Source organism: Corvus hawaiiensis, chromosome 14, assembly GCF_020740725.1.
Source record: "Corvus hawaiiensis isolate bCorHaw1 chromosome 14, bCorHaw1.pri.cur, whole genome shotgun sequence".
In the NCBI taxonomy this organism is placed as follows: Eukaryota; Metazoa; Chordata; class Aves; order Passeriformes; family Corvidae; genus Corvus; species Corvus hawaiiensis.
The window spans coordinates 2,645,767-2,664,226 of NC_063226.1; the positions used below are offsets into that span (position 1 = coordinate 2,645,767).

At 40.5% G+C, this 18,460-nt stretch overlaps 1 protein-coding gene across 4 annotated transcripts in view; it reads right to left on the reverse strand.

The window, feature by feature from the left end:
• The window catches only part of PCDH11X (protocadherin 11 X-linked), a 439,566-nt gene that overhangs the window by 117,217 nt on the left and 303,889 nt on the right, over positions 1–18,460 (reverse strand). For 3 of the 4 annotated variants that reach the window (XM_048318513.1, XM_048318511.1, XM_048318512.1), the window contains one exon: positions 4,633–4,831. The exons of the other annotated variant lie outside the window; for it this stretch is intronic. In XM_048318513.1, the coding sequence (XP_048174470.1) occupies positions 4,633–4,831 (199 nt within the window). The remainder of the gene's footprint in view (positions 1–4,632; positions 4,832–18,460) is intronic. 4 annotated transcript variants of the gene reach the window in all.

Below are 18,460 nucleotides of genomic sequence, written 5' to 3' on the forward strand. Positions count from 1 at the left end.
TTTTAATTTGTAATTACTAATGCTCCACCCTAATGTCATAATAACAGTTATTAGCCCTTAAATATATATATAGATTAACTATACATGTATTCCTCAATGTTAAAAATACATCATGCAAGTGAGATAATGGAGCTAATCTCGTACTGCTCTTGGGAAACCCATGATACCATTTATTGCATTATGTTTGTATATATCTCAGTTTCTTTGTTGAAAATGCTTTCCAGTAATGAAGCTTGACCAGAGCTTTATTTTTGCTTGACACCCCTGTGTCTCAGAATTACAGAAGATAAGGAAAACACTATCAGTTTTGATATCCTGGGAGGAAGATTAACTCCTCTCCTCCACATGAATGCATTGAACCTGCTCTGACTTTTAGTGCCATTATCATCATTCTTCATCAGCCTGCCTTTGTGCTCATCAACATCACCCTTATCAAAAATTAAGTCAAGGTGAAAGTGTTCTTTTAATTTTGGGGAAGAATATATGCTGTCTTTAATCAGGAACAGATGTCTTCCTTGCTGCAAACCTCCCTCTTATGTGGTTAAATACCACAGATTGCAGTCTTAATTCTTCCTAAGACTGATTTGCTGCAGTCTGATGATCACTTACAGCCAGCAAAGCTTTGCCCCAGCTACTCATTTACTGTCCACAAGTTGAGCCTCATGGAACAAATGGAACTGGGGAATCCATGTATTTAAAAATTACCTTTCCCCCTCCCGAGGGGTTGAACCCACAGGAATTCTTCTACCCAGTTCACCCAAACAGTTCTTCAACTGTGTAAAGGTCTGATTGGGAGACAAAACCAGGCAGCCAAACACCTCTGGCAACACCAGCTTGACATGGCCACAAACTTAAGGTGTTTACTGATTCCCCTTTTGGCCACCCTTAGTGCTACACTTGCTGATTTTCAATGCAACTTTCCTGGCTTATTAGTCACTAATTCATGCTAAATATTCTTCATGGAGACCCCCTCTCCTTAATACACCAGTTTCCTCCTATTTGAAACCCTGAAATCTCAGTGTGATTTGCCTCATTAACTTTAATTTTCAGCTAGCTTTGTTTATACTTCCATTTTCTTTCTACAAAATGATTGCTATTATTTAATTGCAGATTACTTTCAGGTTTTCTGGCTTCCCATCCACGCACCCTGTCCCCAAGGTGCAATCATCCCTCTTGCTCTGCCCAATTTCTTGGCTGAACTAGGCATATTCTACCTTCTCTGAACAAAAGTAAGTAAAATCATTTTATTCTCTAGAGGAAAGGAAACAGATTTGATAAGGCTATAAAAACAGATGAAGCATGAAAATTTGCCATTAATATGTTACACATGTATTAAATAACCCAACGTAACTGAGGTTTGCATGTACCTCTCAACCCCTTTGATCAACATCACTGCTTACAGCCACCGAGAGGGCACCACTCAGAGAGAATTTGCCAAGGAAGTCCAGACGTAGAGAATTTGTTGGTCTTTGTCTATGTTTGTAGTGTGTTTTGCATTTAAACGTAACACAGAGGGTAAAAAAAAGGGGGGGAGGTGGGGAAGATGGTTTGGTTAAAATCCTTAGCATAGGAAATTATTGGAACAGCCTTATTTGAGCAATTTATGAGCAGAAAATATACAAATATCACATACACGAGTGCTGTCACTTAAGGATAAGGTTCTCTACAAACCTACATGCATTTTTATATTACTATTTATTTATTGTGACAGTTCATTGGCATCTCTTCCTTATGATGCATCTACCACACTCCACTTGATGTTTTCCTAAGGAGGTAACTAAAGTAAGAGAACACAAATCATTTTAAATAGCCTATTTCTAATTTTAATTAGCACAGTCAATTAATTTTAAAGGTTTACATATAAATTTCTCACAGTTTTCTAACCACTATAACCTTACACTTATTTTTTTTTTCCCTCCTTGCTTCAGTCCTGTATTGGATGTGAGCTTGTAAAGCTTCCTCTCACCAACATTTCTCAGGTTGGTTTTTATTTTTTTTGTGTTTGTTTGTTTTTTTTAATTTTATTTTGTTATGCTCATTTTTTTCAGTGTTTTGCAATAAATGCTTTGCTATTGCTAGTAAATGGAAAGCTTCCAAATTGCAAAAATTTCCAGTATTACAGAAACAAATAACACCAAAGGATTGTAGTCAGGAGAAGCAAGAGGGAGAAACCCTTTTGAACATGTCCACGTGTGGTGTCACAGCCACCATCAGCTTTCATGGTGTGCTTGGCTGGTTCTAGACACTGCTGACATCGTTTCACCCCAAATCTCTCTCCTTGGCAGGCAAAGTTGAACTGAATCCCCATCAGGTGACAAATTAGGCTTAACATTCCAGACACAGTGTTTCAGATTAAGACAGGTCAGATATGAAAGATCTTGGGAGGGAATGAAGGCCATGCTTGCTCTGCTGTATGAACTCAGATTACCTGCCTGTATTTTCCTGTCTCTTTTCATATTAACAACATTTTAGTCCATGAAGGAAGACAAGAAATACTTTGAATGCATCAAGCCATTCAAAATTAGATTTAACAAAAACCAACAATCAAAAATCCAGCAGAAGATTGTAGAGGAAACTCTCAATTCAAAGCTATTTTCACTGTTTCAGTGTTGGCTGAATGTGTCCTGCGTGCACAAGTGAACCACATGAACCTCAGGCTGCACCCTTGCACAGATCAGCACACAGATATTTGGTTGCTGTCATCTGCATCAAGTCACTTTGCAGCAGCACACTGAACACAAATATGCTGTGGGTCTCTCCCTTCTGCACTTAGATATAGGAGAGCACAAAACATCATCTATTTAAGTCTGCTTTTCTGGTCCTGCCACTAGGTGCTGCCATTAATATAAGCATAAAACACTAAAAAGGGCCACAAAGAAGCTTTCCATGCTGTAACCATCGTGCTATATCAATCAAACTATTTCAATAAGATACAAGTTGGAAGGGAAGAAAAATCTTCACATAAAATAAACTCTAATTAAACTGTGACTTCAAGTTTAAAACTGAACTGTCAGGTAATTAGACAGGTGATTAAACTTTCTTCAACTTCACACTTGGAAAGACATCTGATGCCTGCTCAGCCTCCACACAGGATGTGTGTCAATGACATTCAGATGTCAGAGCTGTGTTACTGTTAGAGCCACATTCTAGAAGTCATTTCTTCTGAAATTACAAAACCTGGGCAAAAAAGGCATTGAAAAATCCCAAACCTGAGCCTCTTTGAAAATGGCAAGACAGGATCCACATGCCTGTTCTGAGAACTCCTATACACCAGGTCCTGTCCCACGCTGTCTGCAGGAAAGGCCCTGGATACTGATTTCATGTACATCATTCTCACTTCAGTAAAGTATAAATATCAGTTACAAGCAACAAGAACGAGCAAGTTCAGACCCTGAGTATGAATAGCAAAAGCAGCAAATACTATATAATTCGATATTTTCCTTCTTTAGGGGTGTATTTGTAGCCCTTTAGAGCTTAACTCTGTGAAGAATCCAGTTTGACTGCCTAGAATATTATTAAGGATGTATTAGAGCCTCAAATACATAAACACAAACAAAAAAAAAAGATGATTGTTTCCAACACAAGATCAAAAACCTGTGATGGTTCTTGTCAGCTGTCTATCAACTTGGAAAACACAATATTCTGGTGTTATTTCAGGAAACATATCAGTTTACAAATTTTATAAGGTCTGAAGCTTAGGATCCCCAGGTCTGCCAAGAGCCAGGCTGAATGTGGCAGAGCCAGCACAGAGTCAGAGTGAAAGCTCTCTGCTGGATGCTGCATTTGCCACTGCAGAGTGTAACTACCTTCTACAGCTATTCCAAGTGCATAGCACTAACTAATTCATTCCTCCTGATACACTAAAGCAGCTGAAATCCACCTTTTGGGCCAAGTTTTGCCCAGAACAGATGTATTTTCAAATCACTTATTAAGCCACTAACAAGGCCTTAGAGGCTTAAAGACATTCAGGTGTCTCTTTATCAATGGCACAGTTCAATTTAATCCAGATAAGGAGCCTCTGGACAATTAACAGTTGACTAAAGTTCAGTGGAGTCTCCAACTGGCTATCACATCACAGAACAGCAGAGAGAGTAGTGCCAGTGCCCACAGCTCCTGTTGATTTTTCCTCCCTGTTTTTGACATCACAAGGAGGCAGTGGCAATGGCAGAAGATGACAAACTCTTTTGAGATTATTGTTACATCGCTGCTTTCAAAAGACAAATCAAGAAACCCTTATTTCTGGAGACTGCAGTCTTTTCACAGAGCTGCCCATCACCCACGAGTTCCCTGTTGAACTACAGCGTGCAGTAGTGTTGGAAAGGGAAATGTTAAAAAATGTGAATTCCCTCAGCACGGTATTTATGACCATTAGGGCAACAGCGTTAACCTCATCAGAAAGCTCCTCCGTGCATAGCACAGCAGGTCCATAAAAACACCAGGTCATCCATAAACCCTTAACAGCTCCAAGTGTTTTATCTCCAATGGCCAGACCTCCCATTTTTAGAAACAGAAAGCTTCTTTGGCCACATTAAAATCGACGTTCACATTTAATAATTACCTGGAGAAACAAAAAGCCCCACTTTTGCTCCTGCAATGATTTAATAAGTGAGATGAGCGGAGTTCTGCACTTACTGGACTCGGGGTCCGAGTTGCCGTCGCCCTCCGTGCGGCTGTTGGGGGACGCCTGCTCGTAGAACTCGTCCTGGGGGAAGCCCAGGGGCAGCGGGTGGGACGTGCTGGCCCCGCTCGTGGGCTCGTGGTCTCCGAGCCCACTGTCACTGCAGCTTTCCTGGGAGCCATCTGGCAGGTGGAACGTGACACGGCGCTGGGGCTACAAGGAAGGAACAAAATTACATGGTTTCCACTACGGTATCAGTAATTGCTTAATGCAGCCAATTTAGGAAATGTATTATTTCAGTTATCTGCTGAGGACGCATTACCCAGAGTTGTGCACAATTTCAGGCTTTCATGAGCAGGCAGGCTGCTTTCAAACCCGCTTCACCTGACAGCACTGCCTGCTGCTGTTTTTTAAAAATGTAAGCCCTGATGCAAAATGAAAGACACCTCAAACTAAAGAGATTCTGTCAGACTTCACAAGTCTTTGGATACCTTTTGTATATTGACTTGGAGATTTCAATCACTTTTTGAGGCTCAATTTATTTCACTGCTGAGTTTTCCAGTTTTCAAAAAACATTTTCTTTCCCATTAAAAGCTGTTCCACACTTTTGGGCCTAAAAAATGTGGCACATCTATAATGCTGTTGGATTCTTCTAAGGCAGAGAAAGAACAAACAACAACAAGTCTTATGTATTGAAAGCAATTTTAATAGATTTTGCACAGGCGTTAAGCTAATGAATAAAAAGTAGGTCCCCCATCTCTCCTTCAGACATTTCATTACAACTCCTTTGATTTTCGTTATACAGACCTGCACCTTAACTGTAAGAGGCTGGAAGCTGGGAAACAGGGAGCTGAGGATGGAAAGCATCTCAGCCCAGCTGTGGAAGGAAGGGCCAGATGAAACAAAGCACCTGATGCACCAAGCACAGGAGAAAGTTTTCATTACCTAAGTGAATCTGCATGATTTAGGAACTGAATAACTAAAATGTAAATCCTTCCCAGTATTAAAAGAAAATATGAACAAAAAATAAGCAGCTCTCCTGCTCATTTTGATGTGTCTGATATCTGTGTTTTGGAAACTTGAAATATGAAGCTTCAAAAAAACCCCAAAAAACAAACAGTTTAAAAATATTCTTAGGTTGTTGTTATTCAAAATTCCATTCGAAAGGCAATGCAAAACTTTGTGGATGCAGAACTGCTGGGCTTAGTAAAGCTGAAGATCAGACTTTTGATGCAATTATCCAAAAAAAGGATATAGTGTTTATAACAGAGCAGATGTTGGCAGGGGTCACTAGATATTTGGCTCCTATAGGGCAGTGGTGTTGAAAACATGCAATTATATTGAGTCTTTGCTAAAAAGTTCAGCTCCTCCACTTCTCAAAGTCTCTTTTTGTCACGGTGACATTATTACACATGCCCACAGACAGCTGCTGTACACTGTGTGCAGCCAAGAACACGGCAGCACCAACTTCACCTGTGCAATTCCTGACAGGTGTGAGTGACAGAGCTTCTTAAAAGCTACCAGTAAGACACTTAGGGCTTTCCCAGAAAACCTGTTTCAGTGCTTCACCACTGCTAATGGAGAGGTTTTCTTCTAATGCTGAACCTGCCTCTTTCTTGTTACAAAATAAATCACTTCTTCAGCCCCATCCATCATGGTCTGCTTATTCCCACTCATCTTTCTGGCATTTGGCACTTTATTCTGCTTCAGAATAAACAGACCTTATTATTTCAATCTGTCGGGTGCTTCTGCTCTCTCTGGCTGCTCCCCCTGCGCAGGAGCTCGCTCACAGCCCCGTGCCCTGCTCCAAACCCGGCCCCCAGCTCCAGCCAAGGTCCCGACAGCACCGAGCAGTGCAGCAGGATCATTTCACATCTCCTGCAGCCTCCTTTGCCACAGCAGCACAGCACATTTTCCTTGCCAACCACCACAATGCCCAGGTCCTTTTTATTGATCTTCTCCTCATCATTCCCTTTTTGGTTATTGCCATTGATTGCTGCAGCCTAAGAGTGGCACTTTGCATTCATTCTTCCTGCCATTCTCTGTTTCCAGATGATTTCATCCATTTTCAAGTACACTTTGCCTTCCAGTCCTGCTTTCCTGTTTATCAAATTTGCAGATTTTAGACTCTCCCTCATTTGACAGATCTTTGAGAAATATTGGAACAGATCAAGCCAAGATATCAGATGAGCTCTGAAGAGCTGAACACAGAATGACTTCCCATTACATGGGATGGAAATGGGAGAAGACAACCCCTCTGTGACTGCTGGGACAGCCTGACAGCCCACTGGGAAAAGGTTCAGGTGGCGAAAGGTTCACAGCTGACACCCCCACAGCCCCCATGCATTTCTGGGGTCTCCAGGAGACTCGCTCATTGAACTCCACAGTGAGCTGCCTGCAGCTGCCCCAGGGCTCTCTGGAAGCTTGGCTGGGACAGTGGTTCTGCTCCTCCTGCTGCCTTTTCCCACCACAGCTGGGTGAAGATGCACGGAGTGTCTCTGCACCGTCCAAAAATCCAGATGGATCTGCAGCAATTACTGATATGACTTATCCTATTCCAGTTCACTGTCAGCTGCCTCTCAGAGCCCTAGCCACACCAGCAGTGTCAGTCAACTCTTCCCTCACAGGTCAAAAAACTTAAGTTTTACAGAGTTGATCCAGTGGAAACATTCCTGTGATGTTTCTCATTTACTCCCTGCATTCAAAACTTGCACAGATGTACAGCTATGACATGTGGAAAGGGAATATGCTAATTCTTTGATCTGAAATGAGTTTGGTATTCACAGTATGAAAAAAATCCACCTCCACTGCATGAGCTGCTTGTAAAAGCTGTATTTTGTGGGGTTTGCATTGCCTTTGTGTTGTCTTGTGTTTGGTGCCCACACCAGGTTATATCCTCTCCTCTCCAAGCTACCAGCGAATTTGAAGAATAAGGCATTCTTAAAACATTTTTAGCCCAAGTTCTAGCATTAGACACCATTACTAGCTTTAGAAAATGACTGGGAATACAATGGTTATTACTACGTGCAACTGGTTACTACTTTGTGCATCTGGGATTCACTAAATGTAAACAAAGGAATATTTCTTTTCAGGGTTCATTGTCAAAATACAGCAGAAGTTTTTCACCAGCTGACAGTAGAGGAGACCAGAAAGTCACCAACTCTTTTTAACGGCCTAGCCCAGGGAGGAAAACCAAACCCCATAGTCCAAGCAAAATTAAAAATGTTACTAACGAACCCCCACGTTCAGCTAAAAATTAGTTGCATAAATTGAGATGTTCTTGGTTGGAAAGATCAAACCCCTATGATTTAAAATCAACCGGCATCAGCTAAAGGCTCATGATTTTTAATTTGATCGTGTCCCTGAGTATGTCACACCTGATAACGCTGATGACAGAGCACTTTCAGAAAAATTTATCAAGATGAAAAAAGCCCAGCTATTCCTCTACATGGCACTGCTGCCATTTTCTTAATTCATGCAGGCGTCAGACAACGATCTGGAACAAGTAATTCTAATAAAATTTTGCCAAAAGCTGGGACTTATCTTCTGTCACAATTATTTTGGAAATTTCCTCCTTGAGGCATTTAAATTTCAATTTATAAGATTGCAAAATATCCTCAGTCTCCAGCTGCTTTTCTATTTATCTCTGAAGGGAGCCAGCACCGATAGTAATAGAATAACAAGGATTATGGTTTATTTTATTTATCTGAATGACAGTTAGGATACTTTTTCAAAAAGAGAAATGCAAGCAAACCTATTATGTATTCGTGGAGGATTCTGATGTAGGAACTTGTAATACAGACAATTAAACTGATAGGGGACAATGAAGCGAAAATTTCAGGAAAAACATGCAGCAGCCTATAGTTTCCCTGGCACCTCCAAAAATATTAAATTACTCTTTATTGGTATGAGAAAAGAATTTTGCTTGCAGAGATGTCATGGACCCAGACACAAATGCTGTCAGAGGCCTCAGACAGCATTCACTGTGTTTGGTAAAAGCAGAGTGTGTCTGGAGGGATCAAATTATCTCCAAAAACCGCAAAACCTTTTACTCTCATTATTGAAATTTATATGAAGACTGATCAAAGCCCCAAACTATTCTGTGTTCAATCTTTCACTACAATAATTAGACTGTGGCAGTGGGAATAATAAAAGATGAGTCTAAGTAAATAGCTTTGGGTACACTGAAGGGATGATTTCTGGTATTATACACCAGGGGTTAGCCAATTTATAATCAAAAAGAGAAAAAAAAGGTAATAGAAAAACCAGCAGATATCAACTGAGGAACATTAAACTATTAACCTTATTATCTTCATTCATTGAAGCAAATTAATATCCTTTTAAAAAGAGATCATAAAGGAAAAACATTACTTTTTAATTTATGCTGAATTAATTATATTATTTAGATGATAATTCTGATTTAAAACAGACCTTATTTAGGAGATGCTGTGAGACAGCACAAAAGAACAGGACTACTTCAACATTTCTCTCCACTATTAGCAGCCAGTAAATACAGAAGTAGTCAAATAAATTTTTAATCTTCTCAGTTGCTTGTTTACTTCAAATGCTAGGAGGATATGAAACACCTAAAATAACCAGAAAATAACTATCTTCAAGTCCAAGCAGTAAAGAAGATCCCTACTCAAACTACAATTTCCAGCTCCAATCTTTTTATCCTCAACTATCACCTTTTGTTCCAAAACAGCAATTTTTCTTCCACAGGCTTTCATTGAGACAAACAGGACCCAGCAACTATCAGTGCAAAATTCTCAGAATAATATTAAAACAAACAGCCTGAAAGGATCCAACCACAAACCCAGAAGGAAATACATCTTTGTGCTGAAACTCAACAGAGACAGGCCAGTATTTTCATTTTTCCTTTCCCTAAACAGAGTAGTGCTGAGTACAACTAATGCAGCTCAAAGAGTTTCCCTCAACTCTTTCATAAGTCTGTATTTCCCATAAGTTTTGCAACTTGGTGCATTAAATCTAAGATCTTATTACATTATTTTGATGACTTTGTCATAGGCAAGTATATAATGCAGCTCATTATAGTTTTTGACTCAAATTAAACTTCTCTGGCTTTGCCAGCTGGTATCTGTATTTCTCTTGGAGTATCTATGAAGATGCCAAACCCTTTTGGTCACCATTATTACACACAACTAGAAACACTTCATTAACAACACATCACTGTTCCATTTAGCAAAGACTTTTTATGATTTATTTAATGGGCCCTACAGTGATCTTGCATAGGAATGGTTTTTATTTCTTGGTTTTGGGGTGTGCGAGGTTTTGTTTGGTTTTTTGTTCTTTTTGTTTTTTCCAGAAAGGAAAATGAAGGGCTCATCTTCAAAGGGAAGGAGAGAAGTATTGTGCAAAGTGACAATACTCAGCTGATTTCAGAACTCCAAGCTCAGTGGACATTAAAATCAGTTTTGCTCTATCTCACATAAAAAAGCAACACCCCCAGCTACCACCAATCCGAATAACCTTAATTGTCATCTCATACGGGTCAGACTTGGTGAACAAGCCCTTCTTTTCACTGAACAAGTTCAGGTGTTCCAGCTACTGCCCCAAATTTATTGCTTCCCTTTCAGCTCCTGATTGTCTATTTGTTTGTCAAATCAAACAGACCCGCTGTTTTCCCAATTTACCATATTTACCCTTTTAAATATTGACAAGACTTTGCATTTTCAGCTCTTTAAAACTTCCAGAAGAAATCCAAAAGAATCCTTTTGACATTCTTGTTATAAATTTCTCTAGTCCTCCTTCTTTAATACCATTAACATTTATAACTGGTATCTTACATCCTCACTAATTACTGATGGAAAACACAGCATCTGCCTACCTTCTAAAGAAGAGAAAGCTTTGATAAATACTTTTATTTTTCTCACTGTGGCTAAAAACGTAACTGTTCCACAGCAGTATAAGACAGGTAAATGGTTTTAGGCTCCCATTTTTATTGATTTAAATAACTCCTCCCACTTTATTAATTTATTTTGATGCAGGAAGCATGACATATTAATTTCAAAAGGGCAAATAAAAGCTTGGTTGGCTGCCCAGAGAAATACAAACACAACGTGGATGATTATCTTAGACAGATTTGTACATTTTCAATGAAAGTATTACTACCTCCACAGAAAAGCAGCAGAACAGATGGTGTCCCTACACCTGCACAAATGGAAATCACTTAAAATTGTCAGATCTTATAGTTGGACTCACTCACACAAAGAATTCACTCAAGTGATGAGAAATAATCTTGCAAGACTATCTTGTACCTCCAGCACTCGCTTACTCAGGGCGCCTTTTAGGAATCTCACGTCCGCGTCCCTGCAGGCCCTTCCTGCAGGCACGTAAAACTGCACTGAGCTGATAAGGAAAATGTCAGATATCCCAGCTTTGGACATCGCAAAAGGGGAGCTCTGTGAAAGCCTTTCCATGCAGGCAAGCAATGAAGGAGTTGGTAACAAACACTGCCTGCTTTAAGGAGCAAATTTCCTGTTTTTCACTGAAGTAACCAGAGGCTGAGCCCACACTGCCGTCGTCCTCTTGCACCACAGAGGTCATGGAACAAACTCATTACCCAAATCATTGCTGAACAAACCCATTATGAACCTGGAACTTCACGAGTTTCTGATTAACAACTTCAAAGGGTATTTATTTCCAGACACTAATCCTTGTTGTACCAGAGTATCTCTCATCAGACTTTCCCCAGCAACATTTAGCAATTAAATTGTATTTTCTGGGCTTCTTGAAATAACAACAAAGAACTGAAATAAAAAGCAAATAAAATCTAAAATAGCATTTAAAGCATGTCAAACATTTTATTTAGCTTTTGAAAGGCAGTTATTGTATGCTAGATGTCAAAATGATAGCTGAAAGCATGCTTTTTAAAGTTTAATTCATCTAAGCCTTCAACCTGACATGTGATTAAATAAAAATTACACATGAAAGTTGCACTATGGCTGTGCTGTTGCTAAGTTTGAAAAAGAGGAAATTCTCATTTCTGATTTTTTCTTTAATACATTCTTCACTTTCCATCACCTTTGATGTTATCATCTTGAATACTTCATATCTGATAGGCAAAGTCACTTTAGTTAAAAGAACATCACAATAAACAATAACACAGAACCATTTCAGCAGTATTTGACCTCCGTTCTGACTGCTGGCCCTGCAGCGTGAATCTTTTTCAGCAGAAATATTGATTGGGTTTTATTGCAATTGTGAATCCTTTGTGTTAATATTGAAATAGAGCAGAATTTATACTTTCATGAATGTACATGGGACTTGGCTCTAATTTGATTATGCTAACTTGTACATTTCAGTTGTGGCTCAGATAAATAGATTTCATATTTCTTCATGAGCAAGGTATGGATTCACGGAACAATAAATGTTCCAGTGAATTACTCACTGACCTCCAGTGAGGTACTTTGGCATCATAGTCAAGGCTAAGCCTTTAAGTGCAACCCTGAGGAGGTTGCTAGGGCCAGAGAGACCTGGAAGAGATCTCAAGAACCTGATTCTATTTCCCTTTGCAACTTTTTTCCTGTTCATTTTTTCCTGTAAAGGTCAAACCTTTCTGAAACAACACTCACGTGTGTAACCCCACGAGCCATCACAAGTGTTCACTTGAAGAGGCTTGGGAACATGTTTTCATCATTTCTAACCAGGAAATGGAGCTGTTCTTATTAGTGCTTCCCAGAAAAAGGGATTTTTATCTAATTTTGATTCTTTGGGTTGCAACTGTGCTGAAATCAGAAGCAAAATGCAGACACATATTTTCAGTAAGATTTGTGCAAGGACTGTTCTTTACTCCAGTCCAGTGGTGCAACACTTCAGTTGCATTTCACTCCATAAAATATTTTTTTTCCTCCCAGTGTGGATGATTATAAAGCAGTTCATGTGTAATACAGAGAAGGAGCAACTTTATGTTTGATTTTCACTCATGTAGCTGTTGAATTGAACTCATTTTACTATGGTTAAAAAAAAAAGGTACATAACATAGGACAGAGAGCAAGTCCACAGACAAGCTTAGAACCTGAAGGGGCTGAGTGACTTCTTGAATAATGAGAAATAAGGAAAGGCCTCCCCAGTTTCTTCTAGAAAAAAGCCCCATATTTTTGGATCCACAGGTTTCTGCACTACATTTCCACCAACTTTGATATCATTCACAGCAGCTCTCAAAAGCTACAGAGGCCACCCACCACCCCCAGCAGCAGCCAGCCCTTACCACGCCCTGACACAGGAAAGGAGCAGCTTTGCTGCAAAGCTGCCTAAGAAGGAGGAGCAGCGGAGCAGCAGAGCAGCTCTTTGGCATGTCGCTATCTCACTCCGTTTGCCATGAGAGCACACCTTTATTAGAGCAGCATTTTATTTGTAATAGCAGAAAATCTATAATGTTTGGTATCAAGCGTTTGATTAGCTAGAATGGGAATTGATGATAGCTGAAATGCAAGGATAAAACGAACGTATTTCATGCAGCTGTCGAAAAAAGCATCTTGCTCTTTCTGGAGAAGAGAATGAACAGACAAAAAGTTCTTCCTTACCCAAAATGGACTCTGAGGAAACTCAAGTCCTCCTTGGAGAGCAGTGAAAGCATTGTCTTTTCTGCTCTCTGTACCACTATTTGCTCACCACAGCTATCCTTGTGGCCTTAAGAAAATATCTTTTAACCACCTTGATTGCCCATTCTTAATCTTAAATTTACAGTGTGCTGGCCACCAAGGTCACCCCTCTGAGTACATCCTCAAGGCAGCAATACCTGCTCCACCTTTAGGTGAACTGCTTAAGGAAGAAGCAACAGTTTACCACGAAAACCTGCTGGCATGTATAATATAAAGCTCTAGGCCAAAATTTGCAAGCAGTGATGCAGTTCATGCTGTATTTGATTTGCACAGAGTAAATTACAGCATCCCAGGATGGAGACTTTTATCAGCAGTACACTCTCCAGAGGACTCCAGTGGTCCAGGAAAATTTCTCGGGATCAAGAAAAATTTCACCAAAAGTTTTGCCCTGAAATTCCCTTTCCAAATGTCACATAAAAGTTTTGCTCTCAATAAGAGAAGTTACTCCACATACTGAAATAAGGGATTTTTTCACTGGTACACTTTGTTTTCTTTCAATCTTCTCTCACTGTAAATAAGAAAGATTCTGGGTGATAAATGCTTTGGTGAACAACACTTTGGTTTTGTTTCAAATATCTGAAAGATCTATTTTTCTCTTCAAGCTGTTTTAAGGAAAAGGATTGTGTTTTATTTGATTAAAGTCAAAAATCTCCCATTGGCATCACTATTTCCACAGCTTATGTTATCAGGGTGATAATGAATAAGATTTAGCTGTTATTTACAGTAGAATACATGAAATATTCAAAGTTACTAGAGTCTAACGACATGCTAATAATGCATTCTTAAATGGATGTCTGAAATATCTATTTGCAAATGGGAAAAATTTTGCAAATTGAAGTGCTGCACTGTATCTCTGATATCATCCCTCGCTCCTCCAGAGCGATGGCTCTGCAACTGCCCTTTCAGATAATCAGAATGTAAAACTGTCTCTCAGAATTCACCACTTGTGTAATTTCAGCAAAGCAAAATATAAAGCCATTAGCCTTCCCTTGTTCCTTAAATCTTGCCAGCCTATTTCCATATTCAGTGCAGCCATTCTTTAGCCCTGCTAGGATTACTCACACATCTTTCCTCTCAGAGCAAAACATGCAGTACAAATTGCTGAGGAAATGCAGCATACGTTAGTTTGCAGAAAGGAATAAGCAGTTCTGGGTGAGGGAAACTGAGAGGCTCCAGCTGAAGGCTGGGGAAAGTCTCTTCTGCTCACAGCCCAGAGCTGCGGTGTCAGCTGAGCAGGGGACAGCTGCCCTTGTCCCATGTCACCACCCACACGTGGGGCTCGTGCTCTGCAGCCCCACGGAGAGCTCAGCTCTGAGGCAAGGCGCAGTTCTGGGGCGGGCAGGGGGCTGTCACCAGGGCCCTGTGACCTGGGCAGCTCCCCTGACAAACAGGTGGAGGGGAAAGGTGTGAGCTCCAGCCACCACAGGAACAGAAACCCGGGCACAAGAGTTGTTCACATAGTAGCTCCAGCTGTCAAGAGAAAGGTGCTGATGCAAAATACACAAAGCACCAAGAGGAAATAAGAGAGAAGTCAGCAGAAGTGAGGATTAGGCATCTCTGGAAGGCAGGAGGGCAGCTCCTCCTCACGGGGCTGCTGACTGCACAGCCCAGACTCCCGGAGCCTCTGTCACAGCACTGAGCACACCAATGGTTTGCTTAAAGACAACCTGGTCCCAAGCCATTTAGTGCATGAACCCTAAAGCTGCACTATTGTGTACTCATCAGTAGCATAATCCTCAATTGGAGTCCCTGCATCTTTGGAAAGGTGCCCAAATGCCCCAAAGAGCTGAGCAACCCAAGGGGCTGGGGAGGGAAGGCCAAGGGCACAGTGAAAGCTGCTCCTGCAACTCCGTGAATGCACTCAGGAGCTACCTCTATTTCCTCACCTGCCACACAAGACTAACACCACTACAATCATTACTTCAGGATTATTCAAATTCCGTGTACAGCTCAGTTAAATCAGAGGTAAATATTATTCTCTGTACAAACCACATTGAACTTGAAATCTATAAATCTGAAGTACTTTTGCAACGCTGACACCAAGGTCATGATCAGGAAAGGCAACTGCTCGCTCTGCTTGACCCAGAAGGGCAGAAATCCCTTGCAACATGCAGCCATGAAGGAGCAAATGCAAGGCTTTAGGTCTACTCTGTGTTCCTACAGCTCAGGGGAAAGAAAATTGCTGGAGATACTTGAGAACCAGGGAGGACTTTGGAATAAAGCAGCAGGAAAAGCGTTTGTGGGGAAGGGTCATAACATTAATGTGGGCAAAGTTGGCATAAGTCATGTGGGCAACAGGGGGACACTGTAGGCATGGGCATCTTCCACACACAGCCCCAAACTTGCATTCCTGCATCAATTACACTGTTCAAAACCCCTGCTAAGTGCCCTGGTTGCTCACCCTGAAATCATCATTATGCATAAATTTTCCTAACTAAAGAATTCAATTTAATTCTAGTCTTTAAGACATTTTTTCGCATTTTCTTATTTTTGTTGCCATACAGCAGCCGTGCTTTGCACACAACAAAATGTAGTTCACACATTTCTCAGGCAAGAACATGTAAATACAAACTTGCAGCATTGTGTTCTTTCTCCTACTGTTTTTAATTAATTTGACCTTTGGGCCTATTTTTGTCAATGCAGAAGGCATATTGCAATCAGAAGAAAGCTATGGTGCAAATATTCCATTCTGCAAGTCACTTGCTAAACAAGTAAGCAATAGAGGAAAATCTATAGCACGCAATTAGCATTATCCTTTCCAATTATTTTCTTTACTTCACAAAACTCATTAATAACTTTTAGTAGATAAAATTGCAGCTAGGAACCCTCCTACACCTTATGTGTATTATATTCTACCTTTGCCCAATAGGAATTCTTTTGAAGTGCTGGAAATCTTATTAATAGATTCACCAGAAAACAAGCATGTAAGCTGGCAGAGGCAATTGCAACAGGTAAAATGAATGTAAATGACAGATGAAAGAAAATTTCCACTCCATTCAGATCAATATAAACAAAAGTGCTGCAGCAGCCACAGCACAGAGATGAAGGGAATTCATCAAGCTTGTGTTTCAGATTATTTGTCCTGTTCTAAATGCACCCTCTGTGTTTCGGAGCTGTGTTCTTCCATTACCCAATTAATACTACATTAAGATTCACTCCTGCAGGGGCTTTTTCCTTCTGGTGCTCAATGGAAGCTTCTCAGTGCACTCAGATCTGGGGGGAACGTACAGCATAGCTTCTTGCTTCGAAAGATTGTCATTTGGAAAGCCTGTAATTGCAGCACTCAATAATTTCCTAAATACTTAAGCCAGAATTAATTATCCCTGCTATTATTGCAGGACTGTGGATCTTATGCTGGGTGTGGGGAATGTGTGATAGAACATTTTATTGTGCTCAGAGCATGCAGTAGGTGTGCAAGACACTCAAACCATCAGAAGAAACAAGCTCCTCTACTTCAATAATATCTCAGTTTGATCTCTAGACATCTACAGAATCGGCTTTGCTGATTTCGTGCTCTTTGTTGTTCCCTAATTAAACACATTCAGGGACCCGTCTTTACACTACAGACTAATCATAATTTTTTTTAAGAATCCTATTTTATGTAAAATCATATTGGTTCTTGGTGAAAAATTAGAGGAAAGCAAATGCTTATTGTTAAACATCTTTTGTTTGAACAGAGTTGGAAATGCATTTTCATGAGGAGTCAGAAATCAAGGCACGCCATGAACTTCAGCAACTGCCTTTAATGGAGTGAATTCTACAGTTTTCTGGCAGTTTTATATGATGTTGAGGAACCAAAAATACGGGTAGTTACTGTTATAGCTAACTGCCCACGCTTCTTAAAAATCTCTTTATTCAGAAGCGGGGGAATGCCAGAGGTGAGGTGGGCAGGGGAGGAGGAGCTGCACAATTGGTTGCAGTTGATTCAGCTGCAGAAATACGAACTGTAATTCATAAGACATTTAGACGTTTTGAGATCCATAACAAGGAAAACACACAAACATGGTATTTGCAACAGGGAAATCAAACCACAAGGAGATGAAGCTCCAATTCCAGAACACTGAATTCAGACCTTTGCACAGAACACAAACTAAAGGGACTTTGATCTCTCTCGTGTGTTGAAAAGAAAAAAGAAAAAAAAACCTTTTTTTTTTTTTTTTTAATAAAAAACAAACACTCCCTCTCTGAAAAACCAATGCCTGCCTGAGAGTCCGTGGAGTAATATTAAACTCTTGAAGTAAGCTCATTGTTTGAAAGAAGGCTGGCAGCATTGCTTTGGTTTCAAAGGAGTTCTTGGAGAAACCAGAAGCAAAACTGCAGCCTGAAGCACACCAGCTGCCTCTCCCAAAAGTTCAAAAGGCTTGGGCTGTGTTGCTGTAGATACCTGACACACAGACAGGGATGGATGTGCTGCAGTAATGTCCTGTCACATCTCGAATGAACACAGTCAAAATCAGCACAGATTTCAGTCTGTGCCTGTGTGAAACAAAGGGGACTCAGAGCAGCACTTGGTCCTCCTCACCTTCATCCCTGGAATTGCCTCTGGGACTCAGGACCATCACATGTTCACTTGTTTCATAACAGAAATAGTGACTAATGCTGAGAGTCTCTGACGGAAGATAGCAGGTAACTGTGGCTGTAATTTCCCTAGCTGGGAGGAAATAATTTCCTCTTGTGTCACGTGCCCTCGTGCTGGCCCTCTGTAACCCAGCTAGCACATTCCCTCTCTGTCTTGTTTGCATCCCTGCCTCAAAAGAAATTCCCCATTTTTTCCACCACAGTTAAAGACTATAAATCCACTCTTGGCACAGACTACAGTCTAATTCCCAGCTGGCTCCCCCAGGACTCGCAGAAGAAAGAGAAGACAAACAACAGCTACCAAAGACGAGTCTCCAGCTCCAATCAATAATTTGCCTGTCACTCCACGAGCACATCACCCTATCAGCATAACTGTGCAAAGTTCTTATCAGTGATGTACTCTCACACTTTCCAGGTAGATGTTAAGCATTTTTACATCCTGTGGGTTTTGCATTTCAGTAAATTTCCTTCTCCCAGCAATACAAATGTACAACAACCTCCCCAGACTGACAACAGATGTTAGAAACGTGAAAAACAGCCTATAGCCTAACAGTATTTTGCACATATACATCATTCTTTACTTGAATGGGCTTTAGAAATATGAATTCCATTTCAGAACAAAAGAATAGAAAAGACAGTT